Source organism: Pecten maximus, chromosome 9, assembly GCF_902652985.1.
Source record: "Pecten maximus chromosome 9, xPecMax1.1, whole genome shotgun sequence".
NCBI lineage: Eukaryota > Metazoa > Mollusca > Bivalvia > Pectinida > Pectinidae > Pecten > Pecten maximus.
Window position 1 is genome coordinate 45,116,570 of NC_047023.1, and position 19,858 is coordinate 45,136,427.

At 48.2% G+C, this 19,858-nt stretch overlaps 1 protein-coding gene across 1 annotated transcript in view; it reads right to left on the minus strand.

Moving 5' to 3' along the window:
* Positions 1 to 4,710: 4,710 nt before the first annotated feature.
* The window catches only part of LOC117334523, a 41,007-nt gene continuing 25,859 nt past the window's right edge, over positions 4,711 to 19,858 (minus strand). Inside the window, exons 8-12 of the mRNA XM_033894201.1 lie at positions 13,101 to 13,181; positions 12,229 to 12,367; positions 10,207 to 10,289; positions 6,621 to 6,717; positions 4,711 to 4,937 (exon numbers count right to left, since the gene is read on the minus strand). Coding sequence (XP_033750092.1) covers positions 4,761 to 4,937; positions 6,621 to 6,717; positions 10,207 to 10,289; positions 12,229 to 12,367; positions 13,101 to 13,181 — 577 coding nt within the window. The 3' untranslated portion in view covers positions 4,711 to 4,760. The remainder of the gene's footprint in view (positions 4,938 to 6,620; positions 6,718 to 10,206; positions 10,290 to 12,228; positions 12,368 to 13,100; positions 13,182 to 19,858) is intronic.

The following is a 19,858-nucleotide window of genomic DNA, read 5'->3' on the forward strand; positions in this document are numbered from 1 at the left end:
GGTTACATGGGATTGTGTATCTCATCACTGTCTTCCTGAGAGGGTTACATGTGATTGTGTATCTCATCACTGTCTTCCTGAGAGGGTTACATGGGATTGTGTATCTCATCACTGTCTTCCTGAGAGGGTTACATGGGATTGTGTATCTCATCACTGTCTTCCTGAGAGGGTTACATGGGATTGTGTATCTCATCACTGTCTTCCTGAGAGGGTTACATGTGATTGTGTATCTCATCACTGTCTTACTGAGAGGGTTACATGGGATTGTGTATCTCATCACTGTCTTCCTGAGATGGTTAAATGGGATTGTGTATCTCATCAGTCACTGTCTTCCTGAGAGGGTTACATGGGATTGTGTATCTCATCACTGTCTTCCTGAGAGGGTTACATGGGATTGTGTATCTCGTCACTGTCTTCTTGAGAGGGTTACATGGGATTGTGTATCTCATCACTGTCTTCCTGAGAGGGTTACATGGGATTGTGTATATCATCATTGTCTTCCTGAGAGGGTTACATGGGATTGTGTATCTCATCAGTCACTGTCTTCCTGAGAGGGTTACATGGGATTGTGTATCTCATCAGTCACTGTCTTCCTGAGAGGGTTACATGGGATTGTGTATCTCATCACTGTCTTCCTGAGAGGGTTACATGGGATTGTGTATCTCATCACTGTCTTCCTGAGAGGGTTACATGGGATTGTGTATCTCATCAGTCACTGTCTTCCTGAGAGGGTTACATGGGATTGTGTATCTCATCAGTCACTGTCTTCCTGAGAGGTTACATGGGATTGTGCATCTCATCACTGTCTTCCTGAGAGGGTTACATGGGATTGTGTATCTCATCACTGTCTTCCTGAGAGGGTTACATGGGATTGTGTATCTCATCAGTCACTGTCTTCCTGACAGGGTTACATGGGATTGTGTATCTCATCACTGTCTTCCTGAGAGGGTTACATGGGATTGTGTATCTCATCACTGTCTTCCTGAGAGGGCTACATGGGATTGTGTATCTCATCACTGTCTTACTGAGAGGGTTACATAGGATTGTGTATCTCATCACTGTCTTCCTGAGAGGGTTACATGGGATTGTGTATCTCATCACTGTCTTCCTGAGAGGTTACATGGGATTGTGCATCTCATCACTGTCTTCCTGAGAGGGTTACATGGGATTGTGTATCTCATCACTGTCTTCCTGAGAGGGTTACATGGGATTGTGTATCTCATCAGTCACTGTCTTCCTGAGAGGGTTACATGGGATTGTGTATCTCATCACTGTCTTCCTGAGCGGGTTACATGTGATTGTGTATCTCATCACTGTCTTCCTGAGAGGGTTACATGGGATTGTGTATCTCATCACTGTCTTCCTGAGAGGGTTACATGGGATTGTGTATATCATCATTGTCTTCCTGAGAGGGCTACATGGGATTGTGTATCTCATCAGTCACTGTCTTCATGAGAGGGTTACATGGGATTGTGTATCTCATCACTGTCTTCATGAGAGGTTACATGGGATTGTGTATCTCATCACTGTCTTCATGAGAGGTTACATGGGATTGTGTATCTCATCACTGTCTTCATGAGAGGTTACATAGGATTGTGTATCTCATCACTGTCTTCATGAGAGGTTACATGGGATTGTGTATCTCATCACTGTCTTCATGAGAGGTTACATGGGATTGTGTATCTCATCACTGTCTTCATGAGAGGTTACATGGGATTGTGTATCTCATCACTGTCTTCATGAGAGGTTACATAGGATTGTGTATCTCATCACTGTCTTCATGAGAGGTTACATAGGATTGTGTATCTCATCACTGTCTTCATGAGAGGTTACATAGGATTGTGTATCTCATCACTGTCTTCCTGAGAGGGTTACATGGGATTGTGTATCTCATCACTATCTTCCTGAGAGGGTTACATGGGATTGTGTATCTCATCACTGTCTTCCTGAGAGGGTTACATGGGATTGTGTATCTCATCAGTCACTGTCTTCCTGAGAGGGTTACATGGGATTGTGTATCTCATCACTGTCTTCCTGAGAGGGTTACATGGGATTGTGTATCTCATCATTGTCTTCCTGAGATGGTTACATGGGATTGTGTACTTCATCACTGTCTTCCTGAGAGGGTTACATGGGATTGTGTATATCATCATTGTCTTCCTGAGAGGGTTATATGGGATTGTGTATCTCATCAGTCACTGTCTTCCTGAGAGGGTTACATGGGATTGTGTATCTCATCACTGTCTTCCTGAGAGGGTTACATGGGATTGTGTATTTCATCACTGTCTTCCTGAGAGGGTTACATGGGATTGTGTATCTCATCACTGTCTTCCTGAGAGGGTTACATGGGATTGTGTATCTCATCAGTCACTGTCTTCCTGAGAGGGTTACATGGGATTGTGTATCTCATCACTGTCTTCCTGAGAGGGTTACATGGGATTGTGTATATCATCATTGTCTTCCTGAGAGGGTTACATGGGATTGTGTATCTCATCAGTCACTGTCTTCCTGAGAGAGTTACATGGGATTGTGTATCTCATCACTGTCTTCCTGAGAGGGTTACATGGGATTGCGTATCTCATCACTGTCTTACTGAGAGGGTTACATGGGATTGCGTATCTCATCACTGTCTTCCTGAGAGGGTTACATAGGATTGTGTATCTCATCAGTCACTGTCTTCATGAGAGGGTTACATGTGATTGTGTATCTCATCACTGTCTTCCTGAGAGGGTTACATGGGATTGTGTATCTCATCACTGTCTTACTGAGAGATAACATGGGATTGTGCATCTCATCATTGTCTTCATGAGAGGGTTACATGTGATTGTGTATCTCATCACTGTCTTCCTGAGAGGGTTACATGGGATTGTGTATCTCATCACTGTCTTCCTGAGAGGGTTACATGGGATTGTGTATCTCATCAGTCACTGTCTTCCTGAGAGGGTTACATGGGATTGTGTATCTCATCACTGTCTTACTGAGAGGGTTACATGGGATTGTGTATCTCATCACTGTCTTCCTGAGATGGTTACATGGGATTGTGTATCTCATCAGTCACTGTCTTCCTGAGAGGGTTACATGGGGTTGTGTATCTCATCACTGTCTTCCTGAGAGGGTTACATGGGATTGTGTATCTCATCATTGTCTTCCTGAGCGGGTTACATGGGATTGTGTATCTCATCAGTCACTGTCTTACTGAGAGGGTTACATGGGATTGTGTTTCTCATCATTGTCTTCCCGAGAGGGTTACATGGGATTGTATATCTCATCACGGTCTTCCTGAGAGGGTTACATGGGATTGTGTATCTCATCACTGTCTTCCTGAGCGGGTTACATGGGATTGTGTATCTCATCACTGTCTTCCTGAGCGGGTTACATGGGATTGTGTATCTCATCATTGTCTTCCTGAGAGGGTTACATGGGATTGTGTATCTCATCACTGTCTTACTGAGAGATAACATGGGATTGTGTATCTCATCACTGTCTTCCTGAGAGGGTTACATGGGATTGTGTATCTCATCACTGTCTTCCTGAGAGGGTTACATGGGATTGTGTATCTCATCAGTCACTGTCTTCCTGAGAGGGTTACATGGGATTGTGTATCTCATCACTGTCTTACTGAGAGGGTTACATGGGATTGTGTATCTCATCACTGTCTTCCTGAGATGGTTACATGGGATGGTGTATCTCATCAGTCACTGTCTTCCTGAGAGGGTTACATGGGATTGTGTATCTCATCATTGTCTTCCTGAGCGGGTTACATGGGATTGTGTATCTCATCACTGTCTTCCTGAGAGGGTTACATGGGATTGTGTATCTCATCACTGTCTTCCTGAGAGGGTTACATGGGATTGTGTATCTCATCACTGTCTTCCTGAGAGGGTTACATGGGATTGTGTATCTCATCACTGTCTTCCTGAGAGGGTTACATGGGATTGTGTATCTCATCACTGTCTTCCTGAGAGGGTTACATGGGATTGTGTATCTCATCACTGTCTTCCTGAGAGGGTTACATGTGATTGTGTATCTCATCACTGTCTTACTGAGAGGGTTACATGGGATTGTGTATCTCATCACTGTCTTCCTGAGATGGTTAAATGGGATTGTGTATCACATCAGTCACTGTCTTACTGAGAGGGTTACATGGGATTGTGTATCTCATCACTGTCTTACTGAGAGGGTTACATGGGATTGTGTATCTCATCACTGTCTTCCTGAGAGGGTTACATGGGATTGTGTATCTCATCACTGTCTTCCTGAGAGGGTTACATGGGATTGTGTATCTCATCACTGTCTTCCTGAGAGGGTTACATGGGATTGTGTATCTCATCACTGTCTTCCTGAGAGGGTTACATGGGATTGTGTATCTCATCACTGTCTTCCTGAGAGGGTTACATGGGATTGTGTATCTCATCATTGTCTTCCTGAGAGGGCTACATGGGATTGTGTATCTCATCACTGTCTTCCTGAGAGGGTTACATGGGATTGTGTATCTCATCAGCCACTGTCTTCATGAGAGGGTTACATGGGATTGTGTATCTCATCAATCATTGTCTTCCTGTGACATGGTGTAGCTCTTTGTCATTGATAACTTCAAAGTTTATTTGTGATGGTGTCATTTATCCTAATAGGTTATGTTGTCGGTCTTTACACCAGCAATGTACATATTAACTTGAATCAATAAAAAAAAAAATGAAATTAACGAGGGGAAAAAAACCAAAAATTTTATTTAAAATGGCATTGGATTGTTACAGATCAGTTTAGGATTTTTTCTGAACTTTTATTTTGCTCTTCCATTGTCGGACAATCCTGTTGATTGGTTCTGTGACGCTGGACGGATTGTTGTACAACATGTGACGATCAGCACTGTTGATAACTATGTGCTTGGAGTTAGGGTAATGTTTCGTCAGTAAAATCTGCTCCGATTTGGCCCAAGCCTACCAAAATAGAAACATTCATAAACAATGTAATGGATGCAGGTTTAGAAGCATATCAATCACAATGAAATTTTCTCATACAACTATTGATATTACAATGTTGTTATTTTGATGATAGATAAAGGTCATGTGTGATCAGAAATTGTCTCCTTGGCAACATGTGGACTTAAGACATTCTTCTAGGACCACTCTCCATCAACCCCTCTAGTAATCAAGTGGATCATGATACTATATTGAACACATTAGTTTTTCTCTTAGTAAGTCAAAGAACAGATCTGGTGACTTCGGTCACCTAAGAATTTCGTAGACAAAAGTATTTTTTGGCCACTTAAGTATTAAAAGTAGATCAAGGTATTAAAATCCTTACCTATAAGTTTTTAAATCTTTACCTTATTTTCAAACCCTCACTTTGTTTTAGAATTCTTACCTTATTTTCAAATCCTCACTTTATTAAGAATTCTTAGCTTATTTTAAAATCCTCAGTTTATCTTTAATTCTCACCTCATAAATTCACTGCCTTATTTCAAAATCCTTACCTTATTTTAGAATCCAAACTTTATTTTGAAATCCTTAGCTTATTTCAAAATCCTTTCCTTATTTTCAAATATTTACCTTATTATAAAATCCTTACCCTATTTTAAGATCCTTACCTTATTTTAATACCTTACCTTATTTCAAAATCATCACTTTATTTCTAAACCTTTGCCTAATTTTTAAATCCTTACCTTATTATCAAATCCTTACTCTTAGTTATAAAATCCCTACCTGATTTTAGAATACTTCCCTTGATTATAATGTCCTTACCTAATTATAAAGTACATACCTTTAATTATAAAGTCCTTACCTTAATTATAAAATCATTACCTTGATTATTAAATCCTTACCTTCATCATAAAATCCTTACCTAATTATAAAATCCTTACCTTAATTATAAAATCCTTACCTAATTATAAAATCCTTACCTTAATTATAAAATCCTTACCTTAATTATAAAATCCTTACCTAATAATAAAATCCTTTAAATTAATACCTTAATTATGAAATCCTTACCTAATCATAAAATCCTTACCTTAATTATAAAATCCTTACCTAATTATAAAATCCTTTAATACCTCAATTATAAAATCCTAACCTTAATTATAAAATCGTTACCTAATTATAAAATCCTAACCTTAATTATAAAATCGTTACCTAATTATAAAATCCTAACCTTAATTATAAAATCCTTACCTAATTATAAAATCCTAACCTTAATTATAAAATCCTTACCTTAATTATAAAGTCGTTACCTAATTATAAAATCCTTATCTTAATTATAAAATCCTTACCTAATCATAAAATCCTTTAATACCTCAATTATAAAATCCTTACCTTAATTATAAAGTCCTTACCTTAATTATAAAATCCTTACCTAATCATAAAATCCTTTAATACCTCAATTATAAAATCCTTACCTTAATTATAAAGTCCTTACCTTAATTATAAAATCCTTACCTTAATTATAAAATCCTTACCTAATCATAAAATCCTTAAATATCTTAATTATAAAATCCTTTCATTTTTATGACATCCTTACCTTGATTATAAAATCCTTTAATACCCTAATTATAAAATTCTTTAATACCTTAATCATAAAATCCTTACCTTAATTAACAAATCCTACCTTAATTATAAAATCCTTACCTTATTAAGATAGCTTGGCATCTGTTCGTCGTAGTAATTTCCACTTATAATTGTTACTGATATATTACTTGGTAGTGATTTTATCATTCGCACTGTTCTGAAAACAAAATGGGAGATAAATGTTAATGTTTCATTTTAATTTAAATCTTTGAGGTATGTGTGTGTGATATAGAAGGTGAGGTATGTGTGTGTGATATAGAAGGTGAGGTATGTGTGATATAGAAGGTGAGGTATGTGTGTGATATAGAAGGTGAGGTATGTGTGATATATACGAGTGAGGTCATGTGGTGCCCTAGCAGGGTGCGGTCTGTGTGTGTGATCTAGGTGCAGGTCTGTGTGTGCAACTCGCCGGGTTCGGTCTGTGTGTGTGCACCTCGCCGGTGCGGTCTGTGTGTGTGACATCGCCGGTGCAGGTCTGTGTGTGTGCTCTAGCCGGTGCGGGTCTGTTGTGCTCTCTCCGGTGCGGTAGTGTGTGTGCTCTAGCCGGTGCGGTCTGTGTGCTCTCGCCGGTGCGGTCTGTGTGTGTGCTCTCGCCGGTGCGGTCTGTGTGGTGTGCTCTCGCCGGTGCGGTCTGTGTGTGTGCTCTCGCCGGTGCGGTCTTGTGCTCTCGCCGGTGCGGTCTGTGTGTGTGCTCTCGCCGGTGCTGTCTGTGTGTGTGCTCTCGCCGGTGACGGTCTGTGTGTTGTGCTCTCGCCTGTGCGCTCTGTGTGTGGTCTCGCCGGGTGCGGTCTGTTGTGTGTGCTCTCGCCGGTGCGGTCTGTGTGCTCTCTCCGGTTCGCTCTGTGTTGCTCTCGCCGGTGCGGTCCCCTGTGTGTGTGCTCTCGCCGGTGCGGTCTGTGTGCTCTCGCCGGTGCGGTCTGTGTGTGCCCTCGCCGGTGCGGTCTGTGTGTGCTCTCGCCGGTGCGGTCTGTGTGTGCTCTCGCCGGTGCGGTCTGTGTGTGCTCTCGCCGGTGCGGTCTGTGTGTGTGCTCTCGCCGGTGCGGTCTGTGTGTGCTCTCGCCGGTGCGGTCTGTGTGTGCTCTCGCCGGTGCGGTCTGTGTGTGCTCTCGCCGGTGCGGTCTTTGTGTGTGCTCTCGCCGGTGCGGTCTGTGTGTGCTCTCGCCGGTGCGGTCTGTGTGTGCTCTCGCCGGTGCGGTCTGTGTGTGTGCTCTCGCCGGTGCGGTCTGTGTGCTCTCGCCGGTGCGGTCTGTGTGTGCCCTCGCCGGTGCGGTCTGTGTGTGTGCTCTCGCCGGTGCGGTCTGTGTGTGTGCTCTCGCCGGTGCGGTCTGTGTGTGCTCTCGCCGGTGCGGTCTGTGTGTGTGCTCTCGCCGGTGCGGTCTGTGTGCTCTCGCCGGTGCGGTCTGTGTGTGCCCCTCGCCGGTGCGGTCTGTGTGTGTGCTCTCGCCGGTGCGGTCTGTGTGTGTGCTCTCGCCGGTGCGGTCTGTGTGTGCTCTCGCCGGTGCGGTCTGTGTGTGCTCTCGCCGGTGCGGTCTGTGTGTGTGCTCTCGCCGGTGCGGTCTGTGTGTGTGCTCTCGCCGGTGCGGTCTGTGTGTGTGCTCTCGCCGGTGCGGTCTGTGTGCTCTCGCCGGTGCGGTCTGTGTGTGCCCTCGCCGGTGCGGTCTGTGTGTGTGCTCTCGGTGCGGTCTGTGTGTGCCCTCGCCGGTGCGGTCTGTGTGTGTGCTCTCGGTGCGGTCTGTGTGTGTGCTCTCGCCGGTGCGGTCTGTGTGCTCTCGCCGGTGCGGTCTGTGTGTGCCCTCGCCGGTGCGGTCTGTGTGTGTGCTCTCGCCGGTGCGGTCTGTGTGTGTGCTCTCGCCGGTGCTGTCTGTGTGTGCTCTCGCCGGTGCGGTCTGTGTGTGCTCTCGCCGGTGCGCTCTGTGTGTGGTCTCGCCGGTGCGGTCTGTGTGTGTGCTCTCGCCGGTGCGGTCTGTGTGTGCTCTCGCCGGTGCGGTCTGTGTGTGTGCTCTCGCCGGTGCGGTCTGTGTGCTCTCGCCGGTGCGGTCTGTGTGTGCTCTCGCCGGTGCGGTCTGTGTGCTCTCGCCGGTGCGGTCTGTGTGCTCTCGCCGGTGCGGTCTGTGTGTGCTCTCGCCGGTGCGGTCTGTGTGTGGTCTCGCCGGTGCGGTCTGTGTGCCCTCGCCGGTGCGGTCTGTGTGTGCTCTCGCCGGTGCGGTCTGTGTGCTCTCGCCGGTGCGGTCTGTGTGCTCTCGCCGGTGCGGTCTGTGTGTGCCCTCGCCGGTGCGGTCTGTGTGTGTGCCCTCGCCGGTGCGGTCTGTGTGTGCTCTCGCCGGTGCGGTCTGTGTGTGTGCTCTCGCCGGTGCGGTCTGTGTGCTCTCGCCGGTGCGGTCTGTGTGTGCTCTCGCCGGTGCGGTCTGTGTGCCCTCGCCGGTGCGGTCTGTGTGTGTGCCCTCGCCGGTGCGGTCTGTGTGCTCTCGCCGGTGCGCTCTGTGTGTGGTCTCGCCGGTGCGGTCTGTGTGCTCTCGCCGGTGCGGTCTGTGTGTGCTCTCGCCGGTGCGGTCTGTGTGCCCTCGCCGGTGCGGTCTGTGTGTGTGCCCTCGCCGGTGCGGTCTGTGTGCTCTCGCCGGTGCGCTCTGTGTGTGTGCCCTCGCCGGTGCGCTCTGTGTGCTCTCGCCGGTGCGGTCTGTGTGTGCTCTCGCCGGTGCGGTCCCCCTGTCTGTGTGCTCTCGCCGGTGCGGTCTGTGTGCTCTCGCCGGTGCGCTCTGTGTGTGGTCTCGCCGGTGCGGTCTGTGTGTGCTCTCGCCGGTGCGGTCTGTCTGTGTGCTCTCGCCGGTGCGGTCTGTGTGTGTGCTCTCGCCGGTGCGCTCTGTGTGTGGTCTCGCCGGTGCGGTCTGTGTGTGTGTGCTCTCGCCGGTGCGGTCTGTGTGCTCTCGCCGGTGCGCTCTGTGTGTGCTCTCGCCGGTGCGGTCCCCCTGTCTGTGTGCTCTCGCCGGTGCGGTCTGTGTGTGCTCTCGCCGGTGCGGTCTCTGTGTGTGCTCTCGCCGGTGCGGTCTGTGTGTGCCCTCGCCGGTGCGGTCTGTGTGTGCCCTCGCCGGTGCGGTCTGTGTGCTATAGCCGGTGCGCTCTGTGTGTGGTCTCGCAGGTGCAGGTATGTCTGTGTGATATAGACGTGCGCTCTGTGTGTGGTCTCGCCGGTGACGGTACTGTGTGCTCTCGCCGGTGCGGTCTGTCTGTGTGCTCTAGCGGTGCGGTCTGTGTGTGTGCTCTCGCCGGTGCGGTCTGTGTGTGTGCTCTCGCCGGTGCGGTCTGTGTGTGCTCTCGCCGGTGCGGTCTGTGTGTGCTCTCGCCGGTGCGGTCTGTCTGTGTGCTCTCGCCGGTGCTGTCTGTGTGTGTGCTCTCGACGGTGCGGTCTGTGTGTGTGCCATCGCCGGTTCGGCCTTTTTGCCCTATCCCCCGTCTTCCCTCCCCGGTTCCCCAAAAAATGCCAATGTCTATAATTATACATGTATCCTTTGAAAAATACTAAAATGCCTCTTTTCTTTGTGAAATGTTACTGAAAGTTTAAACATCAAACATGTACAAATTATGATGTTAGCTTTGAAAGATTAAACTGTCATCGCCATATGTGAGCAATAAGGAATTATATAATAGCTACCTTAGCTGTGAAAACGACTCATTGATGAAGTGATGTTCGTCCACAACAGAACTTAGGTGTTTAGGGTGACAAAGCAGATGTTTCTACAAAACAACAATAGATGAATCAAATTCACAAATCAACCATTTAATGGATTATCTAATATTCAAATATATTAATCAGACAATAATGGTAACATTTTGAAGACGTCTCGACTATGTTCATCTCTCTCATCTTGAAATTAATTTCACTAACAAACATTAAAAGAAACCGAGAAAAAAAATTTAATGCATGACCTTTCAAATCATATACATTGAGTTGGTCTTCAGATTTCAGATAATTCTTAAACTGATCTCTACATTAAATGTTTTGAAATATCTCAAATCTGTTTCATGAATAGTCAATGTAAATACATTATTTATTTGTGACCTAGTTTCATCAACTATTCATTTCAAGGCAAGGATCCTGTTATAAGTTGTGTCACCTTTTAACTTAATTCAGGGCATGGATCCCCTTATAAGTCGTGTCACCTACATAATTCAGGGCATGGATCCCCTTATAAGTCGTGTCACCTACTTAATTCAGGGCATAAATCCCCTTATAAGTCGTGTCACCTACTTAATTCAGGGCATGGATCCCATTATAAGTTGTGTCAACTACTTAATTCAGGGCATGGATCCCCCTATAAGTAGTGTCACCTACTTAATTCAGGGCAAGGATCCCCCTATAAGTAGTGTCACCTACTTAATTCAGGGCATGGATCCCCTTATAAGTCGTGTCACCTACTTAATTCAGGGCATGGATCCCCTTATAAGTCGTGTCACCTACATAATTCAGGGCATGGATCCCCTTATAAGTCGTGTCAACTACCTAATTTAGGGCATGGATCCCCTTATAAGTCGTGTCACCTACTTAATTCAGGGCATGGATCCCCTTATAAGTCGTGTCACCTACATAATTCAGGGCATGGATCCCCTTATAAGTCGTGTCACCTACATAATTCAGGGCATGGATCCCCTTATAAGTCGTGTCAACTACCTAATTTAGGGCATGGATCCCCTTATAAGTCGTGTCACCTACTTAATTCAGGGCATGGATCCCCTTATAAGTCGTGTCACCTACATAATTCAGGGCATGGATCCCCTTATAAGTTGTGTCAACTACCTAATTTAGGGCATGGATCCCCTTATAAGTCGTGTCACCTACATAATTCAGGGCATGGATCCCCTTAAAAGTAGTGTCACCTACTTAATTAAGGGCATGGATCCCCTTATAAGTCGTGTCAACTACTTAATTCAGGGCAAGGATCCCCTTATAAGTCGTGTCACCTACTTAATTTAGGGCATGGATCCCCTTATAAGTCGTGTCACCTACTTAATTCAGGGCATGGATCCCCTTATAAGTTGTGTCAACTACTTAATTAATTCAGGGCATGGATCCCCCTATAAGTAGTGTCACCTACTTAATTCAGGGCAAGGATCCCCCTATAAGTAGTGTCAACTACCTAATTTAGGGCATGGATCCTCTTATAAGTCGTGTCAACTACTTAATTCAGGGTATGGATCCCCTTATAAGTCGTGTCAACTACTTAATTCAGGGCATGGATCCCCTTATAAGTAGTGTCACCTACTTAATTCAGGGCAAGGATCCCCTTATAAGTCATGTCACCTACTTAATTAAGGGCATGGATCCCCTTATAAGTCGTGTCAACTACTTAATTCAGGGCATGGATCCCCTTATAAGTCGTGTCAACTACTTAATTCAGGGCATGGATCCCCTTATAAGTAGTGTCACCTACTTAATTCAGGGCATGGATCCCCTTATAAGTAGTGTCACCTACTTAATTCAGGGCATGGATCCCCTTATAAGTTTTGTCACCTACTTAATTCAGGGCATGGATCCCCTTATAAGTAGTGTCACCTACTTAATTCAGGGCATGGAACCCCTTATAAGTAGTGTCACCTAATTAATTCAGGGCATGGAACCCCTTATAAGTAACTTTACTGTATGTAACTACTTAATTACAGGTGGAGAAATGCTTACTTGACGATATTTAACATTTTCAGGTAACTCCGAGTCAAAAAGAGGCTGATGAAGGAAGCCTAATAGTAGAGCTAGTCGTGTAAGACCAAGTGCCGCCCCAAGTTGTAGGCTTTGGAACATTGGTACCATCTGGCCGTACCTAGGAAATAGTAAAATCATTACAATATACAACCTCTAATTAATTAGGTAGCTACCTTTTCTATGATTACTGCATAACCTCTTATAAAACAACTTAAATGTTCTGTCTTCTATCCACTACATCCATGCAAACGGTGAAAATAGTCATGTTTGAATATCAACATTTTTCCATTAATAAGTTTATCTTTCTCTGTACCCTGGAATATGTTATAACAAAAGGAGACCGATGGACGTAATGTTCAGATCTGGAATATGTTATAACAAAAGGAGACCGATGGACGTAATGTTCAGATCTGGAATATGTTATAACGAAAGGAGACCGATGGATGTAATGTTCAGATCTGGAATATGCTATAACAAAAGGAGATCGATGGACGTAATGTTCAGATCTGGAATATGTTATAACAATGGGGGAAACCGATGGACGTAATGTTCAGATCTGGAATATGTTATAACAAAAGGAGACCGAATGACGTAATGTTCAGATCTGGAATATGTTATAACAAAAGGAGACTGATGGAGGTAATGTTCACATCTGGAATATGTTATAACAAAAGGAGACCGATGGACGTAATGTTCAGATCTGGAATATGTTATAACAATGGGGGAGACCGATGGATGTAATTAATGTTCACCTGAGTTCTATTATGTATACTGATAGATGATGTTCTAAATCAATACATTATAAAATCAAGATATGAAACATGTTGGCTATAGGACTACTTTGAACTTACCAGTATTGATGCCAGGCTCCACCATCCTGTTCAAACAGGCCGTCAGAGGTTGGATTGATCAGAACCATCCCAGCTATCTGACTAAAATAAAATAAAACAAAATGTCAGAAACTGACTGAAAACATGTCCAATATTGACTCAATTTAACAAATACGCTTAAACCTGCTTTCTGTGTATAAACTTAAGTTCCTGGCCAAGACATACCAGACTATATATCTGATTCTTGCAGTCCTTCCAGACATTTTTAGCCCATCATCGATCATCAGATGGCTATTAATATCGTCCTGCATCCATGGTGCATTGTTTGTCCATCCATCCGTCTGTTCGTCCGTCCATCCCTCCATAAACAATTCTTGTTATTATTATTTCTCAGAAAGTACTAAAGGGATCTTTCTAAAACTTCATATGTAAGTTTCCCTTGGTCCCTAGTTGTGCATGTTGCATTTTGGGGCCGATCAGAAAACAACATGGCCCACAAGCCATCTTAAATTTTGACATTTGAAGTTTGTTATCGCTATATAGTTCTCAATAAATACCAAAAGGATTTTTCTCAAATTTCATTCGTACCGGTAATTTTCCCTTGATCCCATGAACCTTACATCACTTCACAACAGCTCACACCACCTCAAACAACCTCACACAACCTCACACCTCAAAACAACCTCACACCTCAAACAACCTCACACTTCACACAACCTCACAACACTTCACACAACCTCACATCTCACACCTCAAACAACCTCACACCTCAAACAACCTCACACCTTCACACAACCTCACAACATCTCACACAACTTCACATCTCACACCTCAACACCTCACACAACCTCAAACAACCTCACACCACCTCACACCTCACACAACCACACAACACCTCCCATCACCTTCCACTACCTCACACCACCTCACACATCACACCACCTCACACCACCTCACACATCACACCACCTCACACCACATCACACCACTTCACACCACCTCACACCTCACACCACCTCACACCACCTCACACAACCTCACACAACCTCACACCACCTCACACAACCTCCCACAACCTCACACTCACACCACCTCACACCACCTCAAACAACCTCACACCTCACACAACCTCACAACACCTCACACCACCTCACACCACCTCACACAACCTCACATCACCTCACACAACCTCACACAACCTCACAGCACCTCACAACACCTCACAACCTCACACCACCTCACATCACCTCACACACCTCACACCACCTCACATCACCTCACAACACCTCATACAACCTCACACCACCTCACACAACCTTGCACCATTTCATACAACCTCCCACTACCTCAAACAACCTCCCACCACCTTACACAACCTCACACCACCTCACACCGCGCAACAGACCTCACAACACCGCCAGCAGCCGCAAAACACCTCACACAACGCTGCAACACCCACCATCAAAACACGTAAAAAAGCACCGCCACAAATAAACGCACACCACCACACACACCGCACAACACCGCGTACGACACCAAACCTCACCACCACCGCACACAACTCTGGGCATCCACAGCAGACAACCGCCCCGACCGCTAAAACATAACGGCCTCACAACATTACCACAACCGTCACACCACAGCACATCCGCCCGCACAAACCGCACAACATCGCAGCCAGCACCGTCACACCACCGCACAAAAACCGCCACCATACCTCAGAACAAACGCCAGCACCGCAGCACCGCACACAACCGCACACCACCTGCACAGACCGCACACAACCACACATCACGCACACCAACCGCACAAACCTCACAAAACCGGCACCGCACACACGCACACAAACGCAGCAGCACACCAGGCACACCCCCTCAAACAACCGCACACCGACCGACATGACCGCACACCCACCGCACACAACCTCACACTACCTCACACAAACCGCACACACCGGCACAAACACCGCACACCACGCTCAAATCAACCTGCACCGCACACCCAACGCACAAAGCCCTCACTAAAAACCGCCAACAACCACACACCCTTTGACCACCTCACAACCTGATCCTTTGACCAAACAAACACCGCACAACCACCGCAAAAAAACGCACACAACCGCTCACCCAACCGAACCCCACCGCACACCTACCGGCACACAAAACGCACACAACCGCACACCAACCGCACGGAGAAGCGCACACCACCTCAAACAAGTCACCATTGGACAACCTCACACAACCGCACACCAACGCACAACACCTGGACATCACGTAACAACAGCTCACACCACCGTCAACAACGTCCCACACACCGGCAAACCCCCGTCAAAAAACCGCACACCAACCTACATCAGGCACAAACACCGTGCACACCACGCACACAACCGAACACCACCGCAAACAACCTCAAACCACCGCACAACAACCTCGCACACCGCACACAACCTCACCACCTCGCAAACAACCGCCCAAACACCGCACACCAACCTGCCACAGCGCACACCGCAAACGACCGCACACGCACACAACCGCCACAAAACCGCAAACAACAGTCACACCACCGGCACAACATCTCACAAAACCTGCACCACCACCGCACAACCCACCGCCACACCAACCGGGCTATCAACGCACAAACGCCCAACACTAACCGCACACACCCGAACACTCGCCGCAACACAACGCGCCGACAACACCGCCGAGCACCGGCCACCACCGCACACAACCGCACACTCCACCGTCAGACAAACGCACAAAACCTGCACAGCCACCTGCACCAGAACCACCTACAGCACCGCACACAGACGCACACAACCGCAACACATAACTCACAACGACCAGCACCGTCACAAAAACCTCACACAACCGTCCACTCCGCAAACCACGGTCACACCACCGCAACAAACCGCACACCACCGCACAGGCACCTCACACTCACACCACCTCACACAACCTCACACAACCTCACACAACCTCACACAACCTCACAACACCTCACACCACCTCACACAACCTCACAACCTCACACACCTCACAACACCTCACAACACCTCACACAACCTCACACAACCTTGCACCACCTCATTCAACCTTGATCCCTTGAACCACACAAACACCTCACACCACCGCAAACATAGACAAAACCTCATCACAACTCGCACACACCGCACACACCGCACACAACCTCACACAACCTCACACCACCGCACACCAGCATCAAGAAAGCTCACAACCAACCTCAAACAACCTCACACAACCTCACACAACCTCACACCAACTCACACACCTGAACGTGGCACTTCACACAGCCGCACATACCACCTCGAAACAACCTCCTCACACAACCGCGACTCCACCGCAAAACAACCGCACACCACGGACGCCCGGCACCACACCGCTACACAACCGCACACCACCTCAGAAACAACCGCACACCACCGCACACAACCGCACACGGCACACAACCCGCACACCGGCAAAACAACCGCACTAAACCGCACACTATACCTCACACTCACACCGCAAATCAACCGGTCACACCGCACACAACATCACCAAAAATCCGCAAACAACCGACACCACCTACAACAGCGCACACCAACCGCCACACACCTCAACAATCACCTCACACAAACGTGCACCACCTCAACACACCTCACAAACCTCACACAACCTCACACTCCGCACACAACGACAACACCTCCCAGGGCACCGACACACCTCACACAACCTCACACCACCTCATACAAACTCACAACACCTCACATCACCTCACACAACCACACATCACCTCACACAACCACACATCACCTCACACAACCACACATCACCTCACACAACCTCACACAACCTCACAACACCTCTCATCACCTTCCACTACCTCACACCACTTCACACCACCTCATACAACCTCACACCTCACACCACCTCGCACAACGTCCGACAACCTCCCACAACCCTCACACCACCTTCCACTACCTCACACAACCTCACACCTCACACCACCTCACACCACCTCACACAACCTTTGACACAATCATCCACCGCCTCACACACTCACACCACCGACCAGCAACGCACACACATCACACAACCTGGCACCACCGAAACACTCACGCACACAATCCCTGCACACTCCACAGCACACCACCCCACACCAGTTGCCACAACACCGCACCCAAACGCAAACCACCGCACAACCGGCCTCACACCGTCCGAACACAACCTTAACAAAACCGCACACAACCTCACACAAACTCAGACCACCGCCCACCACCGCACACCACCGCACACAACGGGCCACCAACAGCACACATCCTCACCCACAACCTCACACCACCGCACATCACCGACACCACAGAACCACAACCTTGCACCACTCACACCACATCACACAAAGCGCACACCACAGTAAGCCCACCCTCACACAACCTAACACAACCGACACAACCGGCACAACAACCGCAACACCAACCCTCACACAACCTTACAACCTCACACCACCTCACAACACCTCACACAACCTCACACAACCTTGCACCACCTCATTCAACCTTGATCCCTTGAACCACACAACACCTCACACCACCTCAAACAACCTCACACAACCTCACACAACCTCACACCACCTCACACCACCTCACCACAAAACCTGAACACCACCGCGAACGGACTCACGAAAGCGCACACCACCTCAAACACGGCACTACAAAACCTGCACACAACCGCACACCAACTCACAACACTTACATCACGGCACAGACAGCGGCAAACCCCGCAAACAGCCCCACAACGAACACCACCGCAACACAACCGCCACACACCTGATCGCATCGGCACGAACACCGCACACCACCGCATCACACCCCACACCATCCGCAAACAACCGCACACCACCGCAACACCAGCACCAACGCACACAACCTCACACCGAAGAACAACAGTGCACAAACACCGCACACAACCGCTACATCGCACACCGCAAACAACCGGCCACACCCACGACAACGCACAAACCGAACAACCGCACACACCGCACAAAACAGCGCACACAAACCGCACACCAACGCCAACCACCGCACATCAACCGGCACCACCTCCACACACGCACACTCACCTACACCTCCCCACACAACGCACAACACCGGCCCAGCACCGGCACTATCACTCGACACACAACTCGCACCGACCACCGCAGACAAGAGCACAACACCGCACAGCAACGCACACAACCTACAAGCACCGGCACACAAACCGGGCAACTAACCGCACAAACACCAGCACTCCCACAAAACCGCACACAAAACCTCAAGCAGCACACCCTGCCCACCACCGCAACAACCTCACACCACCGCACGAGGACCGAACACACCGTCATCACTACCGTAACACAAACCTCACACAACCGTCACAACACAGTGCAACCAACCATGCACACAACCGTACACCTCACAACACCTCACAACACCTCACACAACCTCACACAACCTTGCACCACCTCATTCAACCTTGATCCCTTGAACCACACAACACCTCACACCACCTCAAACAACCTCACACCAACCTCACACAACCTCACACCACCTCACACCACCTCACACAACCTCACACCACCTCACACCACCTCACGAAAGCTCACACCACCTCAAACAACCTCACACCACCTCACACAACCTCACACCCAGCACAAGCACCTACAACACGGGCACAAACAGGCACCACCACCGCCAAACAAACCGCACACAAACCGCACACCACCGCAAACGAACCGCACACCACCGCGACTACAACGGCAAAAACCCACGCACACACCGCACACAACCGCAAAAAACCGCAAACCACCGAACAACCTGGCACACCGCGACACAAGCCGCAGCACCGCAAAACAACCGGCACAACACCGCACACAACCGCACCAGGCGCACACGCAAACAACCGCACACCGCCACACCAACCGTCACAAAAAACCGCAAACAACCTCACAACATCTCACACAAACCGCACACTCACCGCACACTCATCCGCACACAACTCTTGCACCACCGCACACCCCGCACACCACTCGCAACGCCGCAACCGAACTCGCACAACACCGCCCAAGACCGGTCACACCACCGCAAACAACCGCACACCCAGCATACTAAAAAAAACTAGAACTCAAAAACCGCACATCACCTCACACAACCACATATCACCTCACACAACCACACATCACCTCACACAACCACAACATCCACCACAACCGTAACACAACCGCACAAAACCTCTCATTCACTTCACTAAACTCACACCACCTCCCACCACCTCAAACAACCTCACACCTCACACCACCTCCGACAACCTCCCACAACCTCACACCACCTTCCACTACCTCACACAACCTCACACCTCACACCACCTCACACCACCTCACACAACCTTGCACCACATCACACCTCCTCACACAACCTCACACCACCTCACATCACCTCACACCACCTCACACAACCTTGCACCACCTCACACCACCTCACACAACCTCACACCACATCACACCACCTCACACCACCTCACACAACCTCACAAAACCTCACACCACCTCACACCACCACACAACCTTGCACCACATCACACCTCCTCACACGACCTCACACCACAGCACACACCTCAAACTCACATCACACAAACCTGGGCACCACCTCCACAAGCAGTCACCACCCACACCACAGTCACACCACTCACACCACCTCCACTACAACCACATAAACCGCACACAACCGAACACCACGCCACACCACC